The 23,047-nt window shown below is 39.4% G+C and overlaps 3 protein-coding genes across 3 annotated transcripts; all 3 read left to right on the forward strand.

Annotated features, from left to right (window-relative positions):
- The first annotated feature begins 2,546 nt into the window (after nucleotides 1-2,546).
- sp6 (Sp6 transcription factor) lies at nucleotides 2,547-9,601 on the forward strand. The gene is made up of 2 exons (XM_084373115.1): nucleotides 2,547-2,730; nucleotides 7,678-9,601. Exon 2 carries the CDS (start codon nucleotides 7,799-7,801, stop codon nucleotides 8,723-8,725), a length of 927 nt encoding a protein of 308 aa, XP_084229241.1. The 5' UTR covers nucleotides 2,547-2,730; nucleotides 7,678-7,798; the 3' UTR covers nucleotides 8,726-9,601.
- A 4,704-nt stretch (nucleotides 9,602-14,305) lies between these two features.
- cwc25 (CWC25 spliceosome associated protein homolog) lies at nucleotides 14,306-18,979 on the forward strand. The gene is made up of 9 exons (XM_084372986.1): nucleotides 14,306-14,451; nucleotides 15,051-15,223; nucleotides 15,314-15,550; nucleotides 15,644-15,713; nucleotides 15,976-16,124; nucleotides 17,111-17,183; nucleotides 17,323-17,528; nucleotides 18,076-18,243; nucleotides 18,411-18,979. Exons 1-9 carry the CDS (start codon nucleotides 14,434-14,436, stop codon nucleotides 18,520-18,522), a joined length of 1,206 nt encoding a protein of 401 aa, XP_084229112.1. The 5' UTR covers nucleotides 14,306-14,433; the 3' UTR covers nucleotides 18,523-18,979.
- Nucleotides 18,980-19,731: 752 nt separating this feature from the next.
- On the forward strand, nucleotides 19,732-22,626 carry psmb3 (proteasome 20S subunit beta 3). Its single transcript, XM_084365747.1, has 6 exons — nucleotides 19,732-19,856; nucleotides 20,956-21,140; nucleotides 21,409-21,516; nucleotides 21,647-21,824; nucleotides 22,288-22,382; nucleotides 22,473-22,626. Exons 1-6 carry the CDS (start codon nucleotides 19,854-19,856, stop codon nucleotides 22,519-22,521), a joined length of 618 nt encoding a protein of 205 aa, XP_084221873.1. The 5' UTR covers nucleotides 19,732-19,853; the 3' UTR covers nucleotides 22,522-22,626.
- The last annotated feature ends 421 nt before the right edge of the window (nucleotides 22,627-23,047 follow it).

Genomic DNA, 23,047 nt, shown 5'->3' on the forward strand with positions numbered 1-23,047 from the left:
CAGGATGACGTACCAAGTTTGATCTTATATTCTTATCTTAGTTTGTAGTTTTGACAGAAAAGCGCAGTGGAAATTAAGTTAAATAGTTATGAACATATAATTAACGTCATAAAACAAATGTTATCCCACACTGTAAATTTTAAAAGTTGACTTTACGTTAAAAAACTCAGGAAACCAATTACCTCAGAATTACCATGTAAAGTAGTACGAGCTACAGACTTGACCAAACTACTGTCTCAAAACTCAATAACTTTAATGCTAAAAAAATGTAATAACTATTTTCTTTTTAGTCAGCTAAATCTTTATATTTATCTAGCCATACATTATGATAAAATAAAAAAGTGCGTTTGAGAGGTGAAGCTGGGAGCTGACACGGAGCAGGTCTACTTCAGCCTTTTACATATCATGATCTCAGACTTGCTTCTGTTTAAAGACCCACTGTTCACGATGCTCAGATCATTCACTTAAGTAACAGTAACACACTATATAAATAATTCATTACAAAGTCCTGTATTGAAAAGTTTACTTCAGTAAAAGTATTATCGACTATATGTACTTCAAAAATAAAATCTCTCATTATTACTTATTATTTAGGCTAAGTGGTAGATTTATGTTGCAGTTTGATTAGGTTAACCTATAACAATCTATTAATACTGTAAATATTATAAGTTGATCATATGTTTGGTCTGTACAAATCATTATCAGCATAGTTACTACTGGCTACAGTCACTGTCAAACACATGCAGTGAAGTTAAAAGTACAATATTTTCATAAAATCTAATGAAGTATAGAGCGCTGCAGGGAAGACGTACGTTTGTATGCTCACCCAGAAATTAGCATTGCCAGACAGAAACCCTATGGGATTTTTCAATTGGATTTTAGATTATTGCAGAAAATAAGGTCTGTGGCAAACACAAGTTTGTGATACTTGTATAGAAGAACGAGTGAGTAGATGAGTCTCCATGTTCAGTGTGATGATGTTTAATGTCCCTGTCAACGTCTGTGGTCTCATTTGGCCACTTGTTAGCAACTGCCTTTTTAAGACATGTAAACGCTTTGAAATTCAGGTGCGGGGTATTCACTGACAGATTTTATGTCAAGAACAAATGTGAAAATTTCTTAAGCCTGTGTTAACCACAGACCTTATTTCAGACATCTACCTGAAAACCTGTTCAAGAAAAGGGAACCAGAAGTGTACTTAAAGCTGCTACAGGGAATTTTCTTTTTTTTGTTGTTGTTGTTGCTTCTGGCGTCCCCTGTGGACAAAAGCAGTATGAGCTTCACAGCGCGTGTCTAAAGATCTTGATCTGGCTAGCATGTTAATCTATTTTAAAGCAACAGAAAAAAAATGCCATGTATTTTGTGTTTTTTTTTAACAAATCTGTTTGCAGGATGCATGACAATGAGGCAATGTATCTATTTGTGGCTATGTAAGATTAACAACTGTAATACGACAATGTTGAAATGAAGTAAACTTTACTTTAGTGTCGTACCACCAGACTACAGAGCAACTTGTTCCCTCAGGCTGTGAGACTCCTCAATTCATCCTCAGCACTCCGCCATAGAAAATACTTCTGACCCCATGAGAAGGCAATAAGAATAAATACAGTAATTACAGATCTCCTCAATGATGGTCTCATTTGCATATGTAGGTCTTGTAGATGCATCGGTATTAAAATGAGACAGTTTCGTAACCAGTGTTGGGGGTAACACGTTACAAAAGCAACGCGTTACAGTAATATATTACTTTTAGCGGTAACGGAGTAATATAACGCGTTAATAATAATATTTCAGCAATAAATTACTACAGTTATGTCACGTAACGCGTAACAACCCGCGTTACCGACCACAGTGAAACGTTTATTCATTATTGACTACATAATAGAAGGTATAAGTCTATTGTGTTTCATATGACTGAGCCATCAATTAAAAATATTTATTCCTATCTCATAATATATCAGACTGTGCTCCTTTGTCTGCCTGCTCATCACTGTGTCCAAGGACATTAGTTTATTTTAAAAGATCTCAACTAGATAATTGTTCTATAGAGATTATTTGGGCTTTTATTTTAAAGTAACTAAAATGTAGTGTAATAAGTAATTTATTACTCTACGCAGACAGTAATATTGTAACGTAATATATTACTTTAAAATGAAGGTAACTCATAATATGAAACATATCGCACTTTGAAAGTAACTTGCCCAACACTGTTCATAACCAGTTAAAACGCATTGCAGTAGCCTACAATGACCTGTTGTCTCTGAATGCACACTCTCATTCAAAACAATACAGGCAGCTCAAAAGTGGAACCTCTTTTGATAGGGAAGCTCAAACCACACTTTCTAAAATAACACAGGCAGTTTGTGGCCCCTGTGACAGACGGGCCCATTGACCCACAGCGAGCCGTCTCCTCAGCTCCAGCCGAGGGCGCATCTTCAAAGCGGGGGACTGCTGGGCGGCAGAGGGCGGAGCCTGGAGCGACTCAAGACGCACAACCTATCATAAAGTTAGTCACTCCTGAGAATGCTGCTTACCTGTTCGCCAAATTCGATATTGCCTCACCTGGACCGTCTGCGATGGAGCAAATCAGATGAAATATGATAAGGATATTATTTTTCTGCGCACTTTTTTCGACGAAGGGAATACTGAGCAGAGCTGAGCTGAGACTAAGTTCCTCCAACCAGGTGTATTTAATCCAAAAAGAAAATAACAGCAGCAGCAGCTTAACAGGTAACTCATTTGCTGTCACTGCCGTCTACTGTAAGCGTTACCGTATCTGTCTATATTATCCGTATTATAGTACATGACTTGATCTTCATTCATATTACTAAGCATTTATTAAACTGGGGGCACGTTAGACAGGCGTCAGGTTAGATTCAGGGAACTGTAAGGTCATACATGATAAAGTCAAAATTAATTCTTCTTCAAAGCAGACTGGAGAAAAAAGGTATATAGTCTCAGTGAATAGAACATTTTGTACAAAAGACGCCCCAAAACTCATTGGACTCAGATTCATAAATAAAAATACATAAATCACCCACAACAGAGAGCAGAGAGCTGCAATGAGACCTTCAACTACTGTAAAGCTACTTTACACGTTTGAATTATTGTCCTGTATTTTTGGAGAATGTAGTTGAAGCATACATATGGTTCAGAAAGTTTACAAATCAGCAGCGTGGATTAAATATGAACATGTAGAGAATATAATAGTACAGTATGGAGTCCAGGTATGATAACATCAAAGTGTGGTTTATAATTGACATACAGTTTTCAGCAACCAAAATTCAACAGGCTGACCGGTCGGTGTGCAGGGTCAGCTTCATATTTAGGTAAATGTTCTATTTTAAAGTCATACTTTTAATAATGTTTCACAAGCAAGCAGTTAAGAAACCATGGGAAGTCACACCTGTGTGATATTTTATGAAAGAGGGATCAAATCTGTACGTTAATGCTGTTTTTGTTCCACTCATTTTAGCGTCCAAATTCATATATATATATAAGTTAGTTCAAGTAGACTTCTATAATTTTTTTCATGTTGCCTTTAGGGAACGTACCATTGGACCCTGTGAATTGTAAAACTGGACAATAACGAACAATGTCAGTGTTTAATAAAAGACAAATACTTTATGTGGTCTTATCTAAATACAAGAAATCTAAACTGAATCAAGACTCAGAGATGAATCGTTTGTGGAAAACAGGTGTTAAAGTGGATTCAGTAATATACAATAAAATAACGTGGCTGCACATCAGTCTGGATGTCTGACTGGAGTTTAAATAAATTCTGTTTAGAGTTTGTGAAGAGTTTTAATAAAAACGCCAGCGCTTAACTGTGGTGATCAGTCAGTAGTTTAGTTCAAATGTAAGTCTTAATAAGATATGCAGTATACTGTATGCGGTGGTGGAAGACAAATACATGTTATTTATTTTATTTTGTGGTTAAATGTAAAAGTAAAATACAAGTCATGTATTCAAATTAGTAGCAACAAAATGTATTTAAAATATTAAAAAATAAAAGTACCAATAGTCAGTGTAATATCATCATACTATTTGTTCATTATTATTGATTTTTTAACACTATGTAAGTGGTACTTCAATGTTGTAACTGGTCAAAGTCAAGTTAATTTAAACTTCATTATATACTTCATAATGCATAATGCTGAAAATTATTTTATATAATACTTTAAATGAAAATCTGTAATTGTAACATAAAACAAAAGGGGTGGCTTGTAGTTTTGACAGAAAAGCGCAGTGGAAATAAAGTTGGATAGATATGAACATATCATTAATTTCATAGAACAAATATTCTCCCACACTGTAAATTTTAAAAGTTGAGTATACGTAAAAAAAACTCAGGAAACCTCAAAATTACCAAGTAGGTAGTACGAGCTTCATACACACACACACACACACACACACATATATATATATATATATATATATATATCTACACACACACACACACACATATATACACATATATATATATACATAGTACAGTACTTGAGTAACTTAGTAGAAGTTTCCACTGCTGTATTTACGTATCTTGACAATTTTAATTTTAAGTAACTCAAATTTTAATTTTGATGCAAACCAGGAGAACAAGTGTCACATTTGAAATGAAATCCTATCTGTGTGCTTTATATTGAGTCTTTGTGCCCATTAAAACATAAAAACTGAGACAACATTGTGTTCAAAGAAATTCCTCTTGCAGGACAACGATTTTCAACAAAACTGCAGGCTGTTTTTAAGACTTGCATGCATTTTTATTAGAACATCAGGAGTGTCAAACTTGATAGAGAACATGCTCGCACTTGGCTGATAATGGCGGCCCTTAAAACTTGGTAAATGGGGGGGGGCCCTGATAGCTTTCTGGGTAGAGCGTGTGCCCCATGTACATATGCAAGTCCTTTGCAGCAGCTGGGGTTTGATTCCTATTTCTCTCCCCTCTTTCCTGTCATAATGTCCAGCTGTCAAATAATAATGCTGATTAAGAAAATTAAATAAGAAACCGTTTTCTGGATGCACAGTGTCATTCAGAAGAGATGGAAGGATACAAAACTGTTTTTTAAAAAAAAAAAGATGTTAAAAGCTACTGTCACAAGAACTTCTGTTGATATTGTAGATAAATATGCTTCATTTTACACAATTGTGAATGAATGAGTGTCACACAGACGCTCCTAAATAACTGAGGATGTAACCCTGTCATCCTATCTAAACTATCTCTGCACTTAATCATACAGTTGAAGCGCAGAGAAACCGATTACCTGAGATTAGCCTTTCATCCTGAGCTCTGTATGTCACTATCTTAATCCTTCACTTAGATCTGCAAATTACATTTTACATTGATGATTGTTTGTCGGTTAGACTATTTCATAGTCAGTTTCATTCATTCTTACTTTTTTTTACAGGTTTGTAGTCAGACTTTGGTCATTAAACCAGTTCTTTGTGTTAGTTTCTACATGTTTTAACTTCTATGCTGATGTTAAGTACTTCCTTACACATGGGCACCTGAGCAAAGGTCAGAAAAAATATGGTTTCAACAGATCAGTGCTTGAAGCTTATCGTGTTATGCTCCTTTGACAGCTGACCTGACCCTTACTGAATTGATGTGTTCTTCTCCACCCATCTCATCCTCCGAGCAAGTTAAAACCAACAACTTGTAGATGCCAGTTGACCCAAACTGGTTTGTTTGGAGTGTGTATGGACAGTCAGTGTTAATGTGTTATTCTAGGTCTGGGATGAGAGACTTGTGGTGGATAGGATGACGATTAAACTGAGCCTGTAAATCATCCTAGAAAATTGACTGCAAACTGTATCAGTGCAACAGTGTTTGCTCTCAGATTAGCAGGTTAGCAGTCTGAATAACGTGTAAAAGGCTAATCATTAATCAAGTGATCTCAAGTCAGAAGAATAAAAAATGTTTAAAAATGTTTGTTCAAACTTCAAAATCATAAAGGGAAAAGTTCGCTCCCTCTCTCTGCCTCTTCCCGATGGCAGACTTGTAAACCAGGGGCTGTGCTGGGTCTTGGTCGGGCAGGTTTTATGATCAGAGCTCTGTCATTGCTCTGTACCATCCTCCTTCTCCCAGGCTGCTGTCCCCCTGAGGGGGCCCCCTATGCCAGCTGTTTCTCCTGGGAGCTCTTAGCGCTCACAGCGCTTTGACGAACAGAGGAGGATGCTGCTGTCTTCATTTGTTTACGGTCATGTCAGTAAGAGCAGAGTTTGGGGGACCATTTTGCCGTGCGTCTGAGTCGCATTCCCAAAAAATTACAGAGCAGCTCTGGCTCCAGGCCGACATGACATAAATCAGCTTGACCTTTAACACCAGACCTTTCATTAGGAAATTCCAAACTAATTGCTTTATGATTTCATTGGGACTAGAAAGCATCTCTGAGTGGCTTTGACTGAACCTTTGAAATGGAAGTGTTATCCTCTTGGTTTGGCCGTATTGACTTAACAAATTGAGATCTTCTGAGGGCATCATCCACTGTCATTCAGAGTGACCCCACCTGTGTGCTGCATGCTCCCGCCTGCCTCTAATGGATCAGCATATCAGACACGTATATCTTCCACTGGAGCCTGACCTTTTGTTTCTTGGTGACCTTGTCCATCTTTCTATGTCAGATATCACAAGTGATCTCAAGACAAGATACCAAGCTCTAAAGCTACAGACTACTTTACTGTTTCCTGCTGTAAAGATAATTGTAGATGTTGCAGGATGGGGGTGTGGTGGAAGTCAACAAGATTGTTTGGGGCTAGGACATGTTTGGAGCCAAGCACAAGTCTTGCAGGCTGCTTGTTTCTTGTCTTGTCCGACATTAACAAGCTTCATGTCACCTTTGGAAATTAGAGCCTCTGACTGACACTGTTGAGTGTACATACCAGGAACATGTTGATGAAAGGATGCTTTTTCAGAGCGTGTGCCCATAATTATACACATAAAGCAATTGTTCTCATGTTATTGTTGGGCTCCCATTCTCAGGCTCCTGAATGCCGTCAGTCTGCAACTGTTGACGCTTTCTGCCGCCAGTGTGTTTTACGGGGCTCTTTGCCTGGAAGGCAGTTGTTGTAAATCATGTGTGATTTATAAAAAAAAAAAAAAACTGGTTCTCCTGTCTGCCAGGTTTCATCTCCACAAACCTCAGAGATGTACAAATAGACTTTGGCCTGAAGCCATACCTCCCTGGAACTTCTTCCTTTACCAAACTGCTCTCCTGTCAACACTCCCCTTCACTCTCGTCCCTCCCCCCTCCGCTGCTTCTGCACTGGGTCGATGATGTTGTTTTCTTTGCGCTTGTCTTTGACTGTCCTCCATGGGAAGTACCTGGCAGCGGATGTATGTGGCAGGCTTCTGCCTGGACACGTCTGTCTCCCCCTCTCTTCTGTCTCCACGGCCACGCAGCGTGAGAACTGCAGTATCCATGGCAATGAAGGGGGTGTGCTCGGGGTTGGTTATTTAAATGTTGTAGACAGGAGGATTTAGGCCCGAGTGTCTGTACTTCAGATGTTCAGAGATCTTAGATCAGCAGAAGCTGAGTAATTTCAAAGGCAGGAAAAAAAGAATGACCTCAGGACTTCAAAGTCATAGCATGTGGTTTAGTGAAGTCATTGAGAAAATGCAACTGAGTGAGAGTTGATACCAGAGTTGATTTGTTTGTCTGCTCTTTCTTTCTGCAGGTTTTTTCTTCAGTGCATCACCATCCCATCATGTGGTAATAATCTCGGCCTAACCTAAAAGATAGTGAACAACACAGCGGCTGACCTCATCAACAGTCTTACACCTGCACCAGCTGCTCACATGGCCCACCCTTACGAGCCTTGGTTACGGACAGCACCACCTGGTGGCAACTCAGAAGACATGAACATCCCCTCCTGGTGGGACCTCCACAGAGACGTCCAACCAGGGAGCTGGATAGACCTGCAGACAGGGCAGGGTGTCGGGCTTCCTTCAGTGAGTGCGGGGAGCTCCATGGGGTTACAGCCCTCCTTAGGCCCCTACGGCTCTGACCCGCAGCTGTGCACCTTGCCTCCAGCTCAACATGCTCCAGCCTCACACTCATCCCACCTCTTCCCCACGGATGGCTTCAAGATGGAGCCACTGCCCCCTGAAATGCTGCAGCAAGAACAGTTCTCTTTGGAGGAACCACAGGAGAACGTTGTCTCAGCCCGACCCAAGCCCCAGCGCCGCTCTTCTTCCAGAGGCGCCGGCCAAGCTGTGTGTCGTTGCCCTAACTGTGTCCATGCTGAACAGCTGGGCCAGAGCACTGACGACAGCAGGAGGAAACACATGCACAACTGCCACATCCCTGGCTGTGGCAAAGCCTACGCCAAGACCTCCCATCTGAAGGCTCACCTACGATGGCACAGTGGGGACCGGCCATTTGTCTGCAACTGGCTCTTTTGTGGCAAAAGATTCACACGCTCTGATGAACTACAGCGCCACCTGCAGACCCACACTGGCGCTAAGAAGTTCAGCTGCGCATTGTGTCCCAGAGTATTTATGCGCAACGATCACCTGGCCAAGCACATGCGCACACACGAGTCCCCGCCAGGACATGGGGAGGAGAGGGTGAATGGAGACGGAAGGATGGATAAGGGCTTCGATGCTTCGTCACCTCCTCAGTCATCCTCAAATGTGTCTGCATCTGATGGCGCAGAGCCTCCGCTGAAGCTAAAATGTGAGACAGACCCCTCAGTCTCCAGCGTGACAGGGCAGTCCGGCTAAGTTCATCACTTTCAGAAGAATTTTTGGCAGTTAAAGGTTTACCATTTGTTCCCCTCTCTGTCATAGAGGTGTCATAGTTTTACGATAGAATAGAGAATAAAAACAAGGTCTGGACCAAACTTTTACTGACGTCTGACGGAACAGTAATTGTTCATCTGTGGTCCTTTGAATTTAGGGCCAACTCAGTCATAATCTAAATGCACACAGAAAAAAAACTGGACTTTTGCTGATTCTGTGTATAGAAATTTCCTTTGTTTACCAAAAGTGAAAGGTGGCTAAGGAGGCAACCACGTTGAGGCTTGTTGCTGGACTTCCATTGCTGCTATAGAGCCACTACTACCAGTAGACCAGGAGACTGGGAAGAGATCAACTGAAGGTGGCTTGTTAACTTGTTTACAATTAAATGAATGAAATGTGTTACTGGGAGAGATGGAGAAAAAGGTTTATCTCCAGCACAGTTCAATTTACCCATTTCAAAGGCAGCAAGCTTTTGAGCGGAGAAAGGAGATGGTGATATTTTGTTTTTGTTTCAGACTGTCACCATATGTGTGGAGCCTACTGCGCGAGTTGTGATAAGACACTGGAATAAAATGCGGCATTGTCTTGTTTTAAAAATGTCAGTAACCATTTTGAATTGTTGACAGTTCATGCCACAAAGACGGCTTTGTGTGTGTTGTTGTATAACTAATTCAAATGGTACATAAACAAAATGAAAATAAAACAGACAATAATGCCTTGCAGCTGTAGCATGCTGCAATGCTGACACGATAATATAATATGAAATAATATAATAAAATATAATATAATATAAGATAATATCATATAATATCATATAAAATAATAAATTGAGTTTCATGCACTACAAAGGCTACTATATACCAGAAATAGTACTACACTTATTACTGAGAAGGACCATTCAGTAGGAGAATGTGATTCAAGTTGCCAAATGGAATGAAAAGATGCCAGTGAGCCAGTTAAGGACAGTGACCCCCTCCACCCCGGTAGCTAAGAACATAAAGATAAAACCGAGCTTCGTGATCACCAAAGCTGGACTTGGAGGGAGAATGCTGCCTGGTCAAATGAATCCTGGTTTCTGTTGCAAAATGCTGATGACTGTGAACGTATTTGGCCATAAAAATGGCTCCACAGATCCACAATGTCAACACTACAGGCTACTGGTGCCGAATGAAACTTCCAGAAAGGTGGTTTATCCCAGTGGCCTCCGTAGTCCCAAGATTTAAAGCTGCACTAATCAATATTTTCAGCTCTACTGAGTAGACCTATGCTATTGTTCAGTGAATTTGAGCTCGTTGTTTTGGTTTTCTGGCCCACACTAACTGTTGTAGTTAAGTCTTACCGCTCTCATCAATCTCATCTCACACACTAGCAGACAGCTGTTTTCAGCTAAAACATTCTGATAAACGGACGGTAGGTTGAGTGCTAAGCACCAAACGTCAGGAAGACAACATTAGCTACCAGCTAGTGAACATAGAGGAGAATTTGGTAGCTTGTGAGCAAGTTAATTCACCGAGGAACTGGTGAAGACTAAACCAAGCCAAAAGAAAAGTGAATTTTATAAATCTGGAGAAACTCTGGGAAGGACTTTACTTAAATTCATGCCTCAAAAGGTTCAGGCGGTGGTGGAAGCAGAAGCCTGTCCTACCAATACCATCCAGCTACTGTATACCTCATTAAGTGGGGTTTAGCGAGGTTATACAGTTCTTCCAAATATCATCAGCTTGATTATGATTTGCATGTCGGATCAAGCTGTAGTCCCAATCATCAACAAAGAATGTGTGATGGGCTCATCGCTCAACACATTTTATTAACAGCTGTTGGTGTGTCTGTACTTTTCCATATTCACTGACACTAACAAATCATTTAACAAAAGTCTTTTTGAAACATACAACCATTATAGTCTGAATTATATTGTTAATTCATACTAAAGTATGCAGAAAAGGACTGTGTCAGCAGTCTAGTGAATACAATAAAATGCAGTTGAACAACAGACGCATCTGAAATCTATTAGGTTACTTATTTTGAATAGTTAACTTTCATAATCAATATTCTGTGATCAATAGTTCTGTAGCAGGCAGTGTGAGTGGCTTTACAGTTTAAAACACTATTAGGATGTATAAACCATCACAGACGTTAGGCTGAGATTTCTATATATATTAGGAAGCTTTCAATTTATGGAGGCTCATGATTGCTGTATTTATGTATAGAATTTAAGAAATGGAAGACATTGCTAAAAGATTAGTCAATTATTGTGTATTGTCTCTTATTATTATTTTTTGTTTATGTTAGATAGTCTTTTACGTTGGTCAGTAGAACAAGATGGACAACTTTTAAAATTTGGTCGCTGTAGTAAATGTTTTAGTTGACTGTTATAAAATAAGTTCTAAAACATTTAATAAGTTAAGTATCGTGGTGTAATAACTTGTATTTAATCTATTATTGTCCTTTATTAAATAAAAAATTATATTCTGTCTCCATGTTGAACCTTTATTTTACTTTTAAGTCAGGTGTGCTGATTATGAATTACTCTGTGCAATTTCATTTTTACTCAAATACAACAGCAGACATTATTATTATTATTATTATTATTATTATTATTATTATTATTATTAGGAGTAGTAGTAGTCCAGAGGATATGCAAAAAAAAATTTCACTTTATTATAAAAGCATGAAACAGTTGTACAGTTTGGGGCCCTGAACAAAAACGGCATGTGGCAACCATGGCAGCCATTTTACTTTCTGCCATATGTGAATTATGTATTTTGAATCATATCAAACAGATCGAATAACACAGAAAAGTTTTTTATTAACCACATGTTTTGATGGTCAAGGATTACAATGATACCATTTACTACATCATAAATTGCTCTGTTGAAGAGGCAAAGGTGAGTCTGTTACACTGTGAGAAGGAAACTAGAGACCATCTTGCAATGGGAACACACCAGCCATGATGCCCATTCACATGTTGGCCCATGAGTACTCAGTAGTCATTACTATATTATTTCACGAGTTCTCAGTAACCATGGGTCAGACCACACCCATCTTCAAACCCTTCATTTTGATCTCAACAACACACCTGTAAAGTTTCATGACTACACCTTGCACAGTTAAGGTGCTTTCAGATTAACAAAATGTGTTCACAGACAGAGAGACATAACGCAAAGTACTCACAACAGCTTCTGTGACTGGTTCCCACAACAGTAGGTGTCCAGGACCAGATTTTGCCATGATGACGCATACGCATACACACACACGCACACACACTGCCAAGGTGAAAACATAACCAGCTGAGCTGTCATGTAATCACAGTATCTGACAACCTTGGGCAGACTTTCTAATAATATCATATCTGCATGGTGTATAGAACTGTTTGTGAATTTACCCTGACAATACACTGATTATACATTTAATATTTAATATGAACTTAGCCACTTAGCTGAAAGCAACAATTGTTATTTTCTGCTGATTCTGGCTCCTGCGGATTGTTTGAGCACAAATTGTTTAAAACAAATTAAAGGTTGTTTATTTTTCCATTCATATTTGTCACATGTAAGCCTATAGCTAACAGATTGGGTTTCTCAGTAATAGTACATTTGTTGCTGCAACTCTTTAATGAAAAAAACTAGAAACCATTTTGTGATGGGATCACACCAGAACGAGTGTACAACATTAAACATGATATACTCTTTCACCAAACTCACTTCTCTAATGTCATCTGTTCCACTGCACCATTCCCATCACAGTAGGTGTGATCCCGTTGACAGATGGTCTCCAGTTTTACCTAACCTTATTTTTATCTTAAACACACAACTGCCACACGCAAGTAGCTAAGGTCATATTGGGGGCAGTGGTAGCGTAATCCCTGGACCGGCAGCACTTGCCCCTTCCCCCATTGCTACCATGAGGTGCCCCTGAGCAAGGCCATTAACCCTGACAACTCCAGTGGCCGACAGATGAGACTGTGGTTGTAATGGGGAGCGATCACTTGTGAATGGGTAACTGTATGAATGTGATCAGGGCGTTCCTAAAAAGAGAGCATTGCTCTCAGTGGAACTCCCCTAAATAATTTAAGGTTAGATATATGATATAATATACAGCAGATATTGAATATTGTTCTGTTCTTCACATTCACAGGGTTAATAAACAAAGGGTTAAGCTTCACAACATGCATGCAACGACACGATATTACAAAGTCTCACGTAGCTTCTCAGATACTGTCATTTCATTCTCATATGTCAATGAATTCAACAATAACTGTTCACCTGAAAAGTTCATGATGTTGTATACAGTATCATTATAATCCCTGACCATCACCACATGGGGGTAGATATCACCTTTTCTGTGATATCATGTTTGGTTCAGGAGATATGTTGCAAAATACATGATTAATTTATGGCCGAAAGTAAAATGGCTGCCATGTGGCGTTTTTGCAATGGCACTATATCTGAAAATGTTCAGGGGCCCAAACTGTACAACTGTATCAAGTTTCATTCGTCTATAAGTATATGCAGTGTGAATACAGTTTATATAGGTGTGAATATAAAATATATCTAAATACAGTAGTAGTAGTAGTAGTAGTAGTTTAACTTTTAAAGCTTTTCTCTTAAAGGATAAGTTTACCCAAAAATGAATATTCAGTCATAATCTCGTCACCTCAATGCAGATGGAAAGTTGGTGAAGATCAGTAGTCCACAAAACATTTCTACAACTTTGCAGCAAAACAGTGTTGTGGCATTCTCCTAAACAACTGAAGTAGATGGGGACTTGTTTTGAAATGTATTGTTTAAAAAAAAAAAAACCTCTCTTAAACTGAACTCTTCACTGTCGCTGCTTAGCTAAAAGCTTTAGCACACACTCTGTCTGAAGTGGGTGCACAAGCTAGGATGTGCGTCAAGAGTGTAAATAGACTGATGTCTTTTCAAATCCCCATCTACTTCAGTTGAACGAAGAGAATGCTATAAGGCTGTTCAACTATAATGCTCCAGAAATGATTTGTGGACTACAAAACTTTACCTTACTTTCCATTGGCATGGGGGTGAGTAAATAATGACTGAATTTTTATTTGTTATCTGGCCTGTGAAAATTCAAATGAATCTAAAAAGGACAAACAACCCTGTGGTTAAATTATTAATAAGTGATTGCCACATCAAGGCCATAATACGTTTTTGTTTTTTGTTTTTTCGTTTTTTTTTTCGTTTTTAGGGGTCACAAGCCCAAAAGGTTGGAATACACTGGTAGGCTTTTACAGTGCGTTGCGTTCAGGGTCAGGATGCCTGTAGTCAAATTCTCAGTGATCTAAACAAACACACGTGTTTAATTAGGATATATGAAACATATTGTAAAACTAATTAACAGCAACCAAAACACGTACACGTGACATAACGATCATTTTATTCATGATTGCGACCAAAGCCAGTTGAAAGTCATGACGAGTTTCATTGTTGACTTACTCTCGGCGGCAATCTGTAACGTCAGGAGCTTACCACCACCATGGGCGCATGAAGGCACCATGAGCTGGAACCGGAAACTGAATTCTACAAAACAGGAAGTACATAATATACATCAGACGGCAGCCTCGGTGGCTCCATTTTCTAGCTAGCTTCATAGCAACTTTCGACACTTTTTATATTTTCAAGGACACATTTGTCTATTTTTTATTTTTGTTGAACTGAAACGACACATTTTTCAAGATGGGGGGCGGCGACCTGGTAAGTATCACCTAACGTTATATCATTAGCAAGAGGCTCTTTCTATGATGTTCAAAGACGGTTCTGACCAAACTCCATTCAGAATATGGCTGTTTAAATTTCTACGTTTCTTTAATGAAGTCTATGCGGCTCTTTCAACATGAGGTATTACCCAATACCTATAAATGTTACAACTCACAGTTCAGTTAATAAATAATCACTTTAACTTTGGCCTTTATTATTATGTGATATCGTTTATGTTGGTAACGTGATGGCTAAGTTAACGTTAGTTTGCGTTAGCTTAAGTAACTCACCGAGTAACGTTACTAAATGTGAGAGACATTTCTTAACAATGAATAAACAATTTCGTTGCCTGATGTACCGGATGATGTTGTGGAGTTCTCTTAGATCTACGGGATTTGAACATCATTTCCTTGGATGTTAGATTTGTATATTCCTGTCCACATGAGTAGTTTTGGTTGAGATTCTATCACTGCTAAATCACTTCAAATCAAATCTGTATCCTTAACCTAGTAGTAGTAGTAGTAGTAGTAGTAGTAGCAGTACCTGATAGTTGTTACAGAAAATAACGTGATGTTTTCTACCTTGTCTTCTGCCAGAACTTGAAAAAGAGCTGGCATCCCCAGACTATGAAAAACATTGAGCGTGTCTGGAAAGCTGAACAGAAACATGAGGCTGAACGCAAAAAGATTGAGGAGCTCCAGAAAGAACTGAAGGACGAGCGAACCCGAGAGGAAATGACAAGATTTGCAGAGGAAACTGGTGCCATTAAGTCAGTACTCTGATATTCTGAAAGTCGTTTTGTGGGATAAGAATAAATAGAATTGTCTAAGTCACCTTGTATCTTTTTTTATGATTACAGAAAGAGGGATGACCGCCTGGACTGGATGTACCAGGGTCCTGCTGGACAGGTGTCCAGAGATGAGTATCTTCTGGGACGTCCCATCGACAAGCAGATCACCGACCAATACGAGGAGCCTGAAAGCGGCCCGTCCGCTGAGACTGGCCTTCTGCCTGGGTCCATCTTCAACCCCACCACTCCTGCTTCCAACCTTGACCTGGCTGCCAAGATCAGGGAAGACCCCTTGTTTGAAATCAGGTTAGTGATTCCCCCTTGTCTCTCATAATTTGTTCTGAAAAAATGCAAAAAGTTTCAAGGCATTTGACTAATGGTTTGTTTGTTTTATTGAAGGAAACGTGAGGAAGAAAAGAAGAGGGAAGTCTTGACTAATCCAGTGAAGATGAAGAAAATTAAAGAAATGGTAGATTACTGTCTGTTTTGATGTATTCACTTTTAATGGATTGAGTTTGTCCACCTTTTAATGTTTTTACTTTTGACAAACCTTTTACAGATTTAGATTATTTACCATAAAATAACAACAGTTTACTCGTGTCTGAAATTCACATGTACTGCCCCTCTTAAGATCTTTCAGTGTTGATTTATTAACACAATACAAATGCAGTTTTGCTAGAAAAGTATTTTTATTTGTACTTATGGTGAAACACCGTTTGGTTCTCTCACAGCTGCGCCAGAATCTCGACAAGAAAGACAAGAAGAAGAAGAAGAAGAAGGATAAAAAGAAGAAAGGAGACAAAGAGAGGAGAAAGGAGAAGAAGCATAAGAGAAGGAGTTCAAGCTCAAGCTCAGGCGAGGAAGAAGAGAAAAAACACAGGTATGTAAAGTAATTGTTGCAGCAATAATCTGAACATACATACTAGTGGTTTGATGTGCTCACACAGCAAAGCACATGACGCAGAACTAAAATGGAAGTGCTCTCTGTCTGTCTGTCTGTCTGTTCTTCAATTTTCTCAACAACCGTTCATCTAATTGACTTCACACTTGGGTGCATTCCTGAGGACCCAAGGAATTGTGGGGTGTGAACTACTTCAAATGAGTCTTGGAAAAAAAAAAGAGAAACTTTGCTCTGCTTTCACGAGTGAACAGTCAGTGACTACATTATACCCAGAGCCATGGCAAGAGAGGTTTAGGGTTAACCCTGTCTTTCAGTGGCGTTGGTTATACCTAATGAGGCATGAGTTAATTTGAGTTTTCATGTTAACATTTTTATAACCCTACTCGGTGGTTAACTTGTTGGTATTACCTCCAACAAGGAGGTTATGTTTTCTCCCATGTTTGTGTGTTTATTTGTTGTGTTTTTCAACATTTACGTTCCAGTATTGCATGGATCTTGATTTTTTAAAAATCAGATGCATTTAAGTGGCCTACATTCAGTCAATTAAATGTAATTTAACATAGAAGCAGAAATGAAAAAATAATGATGAATTATATTAATAACTAAGGTGTGGCTCCTGTTTTGGGACCCCCTCAAGTAACTGCCTAAAACTGATGGTGTGTTGTAATATTGCTGTGTTATTAATAAGGTTTAAAGAACAGAAAAGAAAAGTGGTGGTGCATGTAAACTCCTCACTGCGGGGGCTCTCCGGCACTGCAGGTCGCTGATATTGAGAAAGCTGAGAGCAGCACTACTGGAGGTCAGGCAGCCCGCTCCAGACAGGCACTTAAGCGGGCACTGCACTAGTAGCACAAAAGTGCCATGTTATATATAATAGGATTTACCCTATCACTGCATAAAGAGAATATTAATCAATTAGTACCATTAAGTAAACTGTTTAAATGACCATCTCTGATCTATTTTAGGTCACATTCCAGAGATGAGTCGTCAGCAGACAACAAGTCTCATTCCCATCATCTTCCGGGCTATGGCCTCCTGGTCAGTAACAGCTAAGTGATATTTTATTATACTGTTCTTATGCTCATACATACATATGATCTATCCTACAGTTTCAATTACTAATCTTTCACTGGACCAGAACCCTTATAAGTCCTAACGGTTATGTCTTCCCTCTCAGCTTCCTGCTGGCAGGCATCCCCAGTCCTCATCTTCCTCCAATTACTCAGGACGCCGCGAAAGGAGCCGCTCACGATCGCCTCGCAGGAACAATAAGGAAAGTTCTTCCTACTCTTCTTCCTCACACAGAGTCGACAGGAAGGTCGAGGCTAGAGCTGGCAGCCCACAGAAAGAGCGTTACAACAGAAACAGGCACCACACGTCCAAGTAAGAGTTCACAGGGATCAAGAAAATGGAGTGCTTGTAAATGATGGCTACAGTCCAAACACTGAGAGTATTCTAATATAGATACTTATTTGTTTGAGACACATTACCTGCTTGCTTATAGAAATATGCCATTCAGCTTTCAATTCTGTGCTGATAATGACAGGTCGACCCATTCCTTCAATATTCAGTCTTAAACTCTCCTGTCATGATGCTGCCATGATATATCTTTTTCTCTGTCGTCTCTATCATTCTTTGCAGTGCAACTGCTTTGAGCCATTGATTTCACTGCTGTTTGTGCAAGTAGATTTAAAATGTCTGACTATTTGCCATTAAACAGTTAGGTTGCTGTACACCGGTACAGAATCCTTGTTAAATAAAGCTGTAAACATGTCAAAAGTAACCCTTAAGGATGGAACAAAACATGTAATTACTCTGACTATGATACCTGGGTGAAGGTAATCAGAAATGTTATTTAAATCGTAATCTGTCTTTCAGAGCATTGTCTCAATCACCTCCCACACTGAATGGACTTTTCTGTCTGATGTAGGAAGTTATCTGCTGAAGAGCTGGAACGAAAGAGGCGGGAGATGATGGACCAGGCCAAGCAGAGGGAGGAGGACAGGGAGAATAACGTGAAGAGATACAAGAGGCAAGACGAGCAGGAAAAGCAGCGGGAACAAAATGTCAAACGCGACCGCCACGCTGGCTTCATTCAGTAAGTGTCTGAACAACACGGCCACAGAGATGATCAGAGCACTTATTACACAGAGCGTTTATGGACACATGTCCTTTGTCTGTTTTTGATGCACAAATGATGTCTTTTTGTTGAGTCTTCACTTTGAACCTTTCTTGCATTGTTAATGTAATGTTTTCCTCTTGTAGTAACATGAAGCTGGAGAGTGCGTCCAGCTCTTCTTTAGAGGACAGAGTGAAGAGGAATATCCACTCCATTCAGAGGACAGCAGCCTCCCTGGACAACTTCATGAAGAGATGAAGACAACACATTTATCATAGTGATGGACGATGATACTGATGAACTGAATGAAAAGGCTTGCTGAGAGTATGCCAACCTCTCCTTTATCTGTCTCTTTAATGTACTGAGGCAGGTGTGGATGTATTCATGCATTAAGGCTGGATGGTGTGGTGGGAGTCTGTCATGAGTTCAAACAGGGAGACACATGGCTCCATGCCTACCCATATATATACACACACACAATTTATATTTCAGACAAATGCAAAAGGCCCATGATGGCTGCTCTGTTACCGTTACTTTCTTAAAGGCCAGTGCCCCTTTACAGCTCATGTGATCTGAAATTTGTACAGTGTATAGTTTTTGTTTTACACTATGATAGCACATGCTTTTATCTCAAGCTTTTGTAATATACTGTGTGTTTGTTAAATAGTGTACACATGTGAGTACCAACTGGAATAAAAACATATTTCCAGAAGTCCATCATTTGTTTTTTCTTTTTAAAATAACCTATGTTGTCACTGGGGATAGTAAGTTATTCAGGTACTGCTACATGCATCCCACCTACATCCCACCTTCAGACATGAGCTGGTAAATAATCACATCAACACCCCAGTTATCAATATCCACACTAAAACAATGAGCTGTGTTGAGACTGACAGGACAGAGCTCACCTGTCGATTTTGAGCACAAGCGCTGTTTTATCAGCAGTTGACTGTTGTAATAATCCTCAGAAGCAGGACTTAAAACCTCATCCACCAGTGTAGTGCTATTGACTTGAGGCAATGTATGGACAGGATATGTATGGGTCAGAAAGTTAGTTGCTACATCTGAGCCGGTACAGATAGCTGGCTCTACAGCTATTTATGTGTGCTAAGTGAACAGGTTCTTTTAGCCTTTGGTCAACAATTTGAGTGCTGTCAAGGTCTTTAAACCTCTGCTTGCCATTCAATATTACCCAGTTAGAAAAAAAAAAACGTCGACATGAACCGATAAAGCGTTGGTTATACACGCTTAGGTACTCGGACCTAGTTGTGAGACTGTCAATCCAGTTTTAGAAGCAAATTTGAGAGAAACCTCCCGCTTTTGATTTCACTTTAACACGCCTCTAACAAACTATGCACACACTGTTCACCACTGCCCATGTTATCCAATGACAGTAGCGCTTTCCACCGAGTGCCGTTCATCCAGCCAATCACCTTTGCAGCAAGTGATGTCGTAGTAGAATTCATGCTACTCTGATCTCTGTGTCTCTAAATCGTGTAGTCACTCTGGGAAACTATCAGTCATTCATCATAGCTAGGTAGCTAGTTCGCAAGTTAAAGCAGCTAGGAATATACCACAACACCGCCACCATGGTAAGATCATTATACGTTAGATCCTATGCGAAAGATTTGTAGGGTTTAGTGATTTTAATTTTAAAACAGGCTAACAGCGACAAATGCTTGGCTAAGCTAATGTTCTAAGTTAGCTCTTAGACATCTCTAGCTAACTCACTCAAGTTAGCTAATACTCTCTGGAAGCGGATTCAAAACCTACTTTTACACGTTATCCACATATCTTCCTTCTAAAAGTTAATATTTTAAGTGTTGTCTCAGCTAACGATACAGAACACTATGTATTACAATAGAAGCCGGCGATAGCCGGTAAAGTTAAATACTTAGCATACTCATGCTAGCTGCACATGAGCTAACGCTGCATTTTGTACAAAATGGGTTCCTTTCCTGAATTCACTTTCATGACATGTTGTTGTTATAGTTGGGTTTATTTAAACTGTTGTAGTTCAGTTTGGGCTAACATCAGCTGATGTGGTCAAAGTCAGTCAGACATTGTCAGCCTAGATAGCTGAAGCGTCAACATTTAGCAATTGGAGAATGTAAAGCTAACGTTACTGTTAGCCGACAACCAGCTAACTCACGCTAACGTTACAATGTTGACAGCTCAGTTACAATGTTTTTACCTAAATATCATAGCATTAAGAAATATATGACATTTCAGCACATTTTTACATGTTATTACTAATCTTTTATTCTGTTGTTATTGCTTCTGTTAGTTGACATTTAAGTTATTTTAAAATCATTTCTCAATATTTATACATCTGCGTTAGAAACGACCCTGGTTAATTAAATGGAAACATGCTTTCTTCCTTCAAACTAATGATATAATAAATATTAATATGTCAGTCGTAATATTCTATGTTAAGGACAAACATCTATTGCATATCATTTATATGTTATGCACAGATTGAGTGTATTTTTACATGCAGCACAGTCCTGTGGTTGAGGCTCTTATTTTGTGTTTTGAGGGTTGTGTAGTTATTCCACTTCATGCTTCATATCAAGGCTAGAACTAACAAGTATATATAATATACATTTTCTGTCCGTTGACTAATAATTATACCTCATTAGTCTGTCATCTCTGATTGACCTTATGCTATCTCTCTTCTTCTTCATCCAGTCTATTATGTCTTATAATGGAGGGGCCGTCATGGCCATGCGGGGGAAGAACTGTGTGGCGGTAGCAGCAGACCGTAGATTTGGCATTCAGGCTCAGATGGTCACCACAGACTTCCAGAAGGTCTTCCCCATGGGAGAGAGGCTGTACATTGGGCTGGCTGGACTGGCGACTGATGTCCAGACAGTGTGAGTGTGTTTGACCTCCATGTCTTTCTCTGTCTCAAATTGGAAAAGCAGTTCTTTCACCAGGGAATGATAACAGGTTTTTATTCATCACTATCGCAAACTATTTTGGGGAAACTGTGTATTAGTAATAAGTTACATTTGTGAATTTGTTTTTGAAAGGTATCATCAAATCTAAAATGTCTCGGGACTAGTGAATAGTCCTGAGACATTATGATAAAAGACACAGAATAAAAACACTGGTGTTGACTGGTCTCTGCCTTGTGTGTAGATCCCAGAGGCTTAAATTCAGACTGAACCTGTATGAGCTGAAGGAGGGTCGCCAGATCAAGCCCAAGACTTTCATGAGCATGGTGTCCAACCTGTTGTATGAAAGGAGGTGAGTGAGCTGAAGTTAATTTAGATGCATTTTAGCGTGAATGACTCAAAATCTACAGACAGACGACACTGTAGGCACAAATATTTCCATTGAAGGTAAAGATGTGGTTGATATGTGATCCTCTCATTAGGTTTGGGCCATACTACATCGAGCCTGTGATTGCCGGGTTAGATCCCAAAACCTTTGAGCCATTCATCTGCTCCTTGGATTTGATTGGCTGCCCCATGGTGACAGAAGACTTTGTCGTGAGCGGCACCTGTTCAGAGCAGATGTACGGCATGTGTGAATCTTTGTGGGAGCCAGACATGGTAAGTAGTGTTTGAAGTTTGAAGTCGTTCTTGCGCCTGTAATTTGCAACAAAAATGTAAACCACTAAATGACAGTTAGGACCAGTTTACTTACAAGCAAATTAGTATTCCATGGATTTCTTAAATATGAAGTATGATGTCTGGAGAATCCTACATGATTATGAGGAACCTTATATGTACAGTTTTGTACAAGTAGAGTAAATGAAGTTACTATTAGCTCCCATATGTGGGAAAATGGTTAGAACTAACTTAAGGGCAGAGATTTACATGATCAGAATAAGATCTGCAAGTTTCAACACCGTGTTAAACTTTGGAGAAATTCAAATCTCCCACTTTGTTTCTTTGATGTCATAGTAGCTAGGTGTTTGAGACAGATGTGAGGTCTGCCGAGGTGTCAGTTATTCTGACCATGACAGGTTTTCTATATTAAATAATTCATGACCTTTTGTCTGTGATCGGGCAGGAACCAGAGGACCTGTTCGAGACCATCTCCCAAGCGATGCTGAATGCAGTTGACAGAGATGCAGTGTCTGGTATGGGAGTCGTCGTACATGTCATGTAAGTACAGTGATAAGAAAGTAGAGTATGCACATGTTGGGTTGAATAACAGCTTCACAGTGATTGACAACCTGCTCTTTTCTCTGGCAGTGAGAAAGACAAGATCACCACACGAACCCTGAAGGCCAGGATGGACTAGAGCTGCTGTTTCTCCCCTTACATTTTGTATACAGATAGTAAACGATACTTGTACTTTCCTTTTTTTCTTATTGATATTGCAATAAATGAACGCTTAAACAATGAACTTGACTGATGGTATTGTTGGAGGAACTTGTGCTACATTGGCATCACTCAGATCTCTTTGTAACACGTTGTGTGAACCTAATTCACAGGTTCTGCACCAAATCAGTATGTCATACAAATTAAAATGCGGGGAGAAAAATGCAGTGACACCAGCAGGGTTGGCTGATCAAAAAATTTAGCATGAGGAGCAGCAAGCCTTTCACACTGAAAGTAGCAGCAAACTGACACATTGCAAAATCCTGAAACATTGAACCCTCAAAACAGTGGATAGGATCAGGTGTTCTGAGTATTTTTTTTGTTTCCATTTTATTTTGCGTTTTAAAACAACCAAATCGTCAAGTGCATAATGGCTTTTTGCAGACATTTGGAGTCCTCTATGGCCACTTTCTGCATGTCTGTATTTCTTCAGACGTCGCCTAAGG

The sequence above is a fragment of the Pagrus pagrus genome (assembly GCF_965226575.1).
Source record: "Pagrus pagrus genome assembly, chromosome: 2".
NCBI classification, from domain to species: Eukaryota; Metazoa; Chordata; class Actinopteri; order Spariformes; family Sparidae; genus Pagrus; species Pagrus pagrus.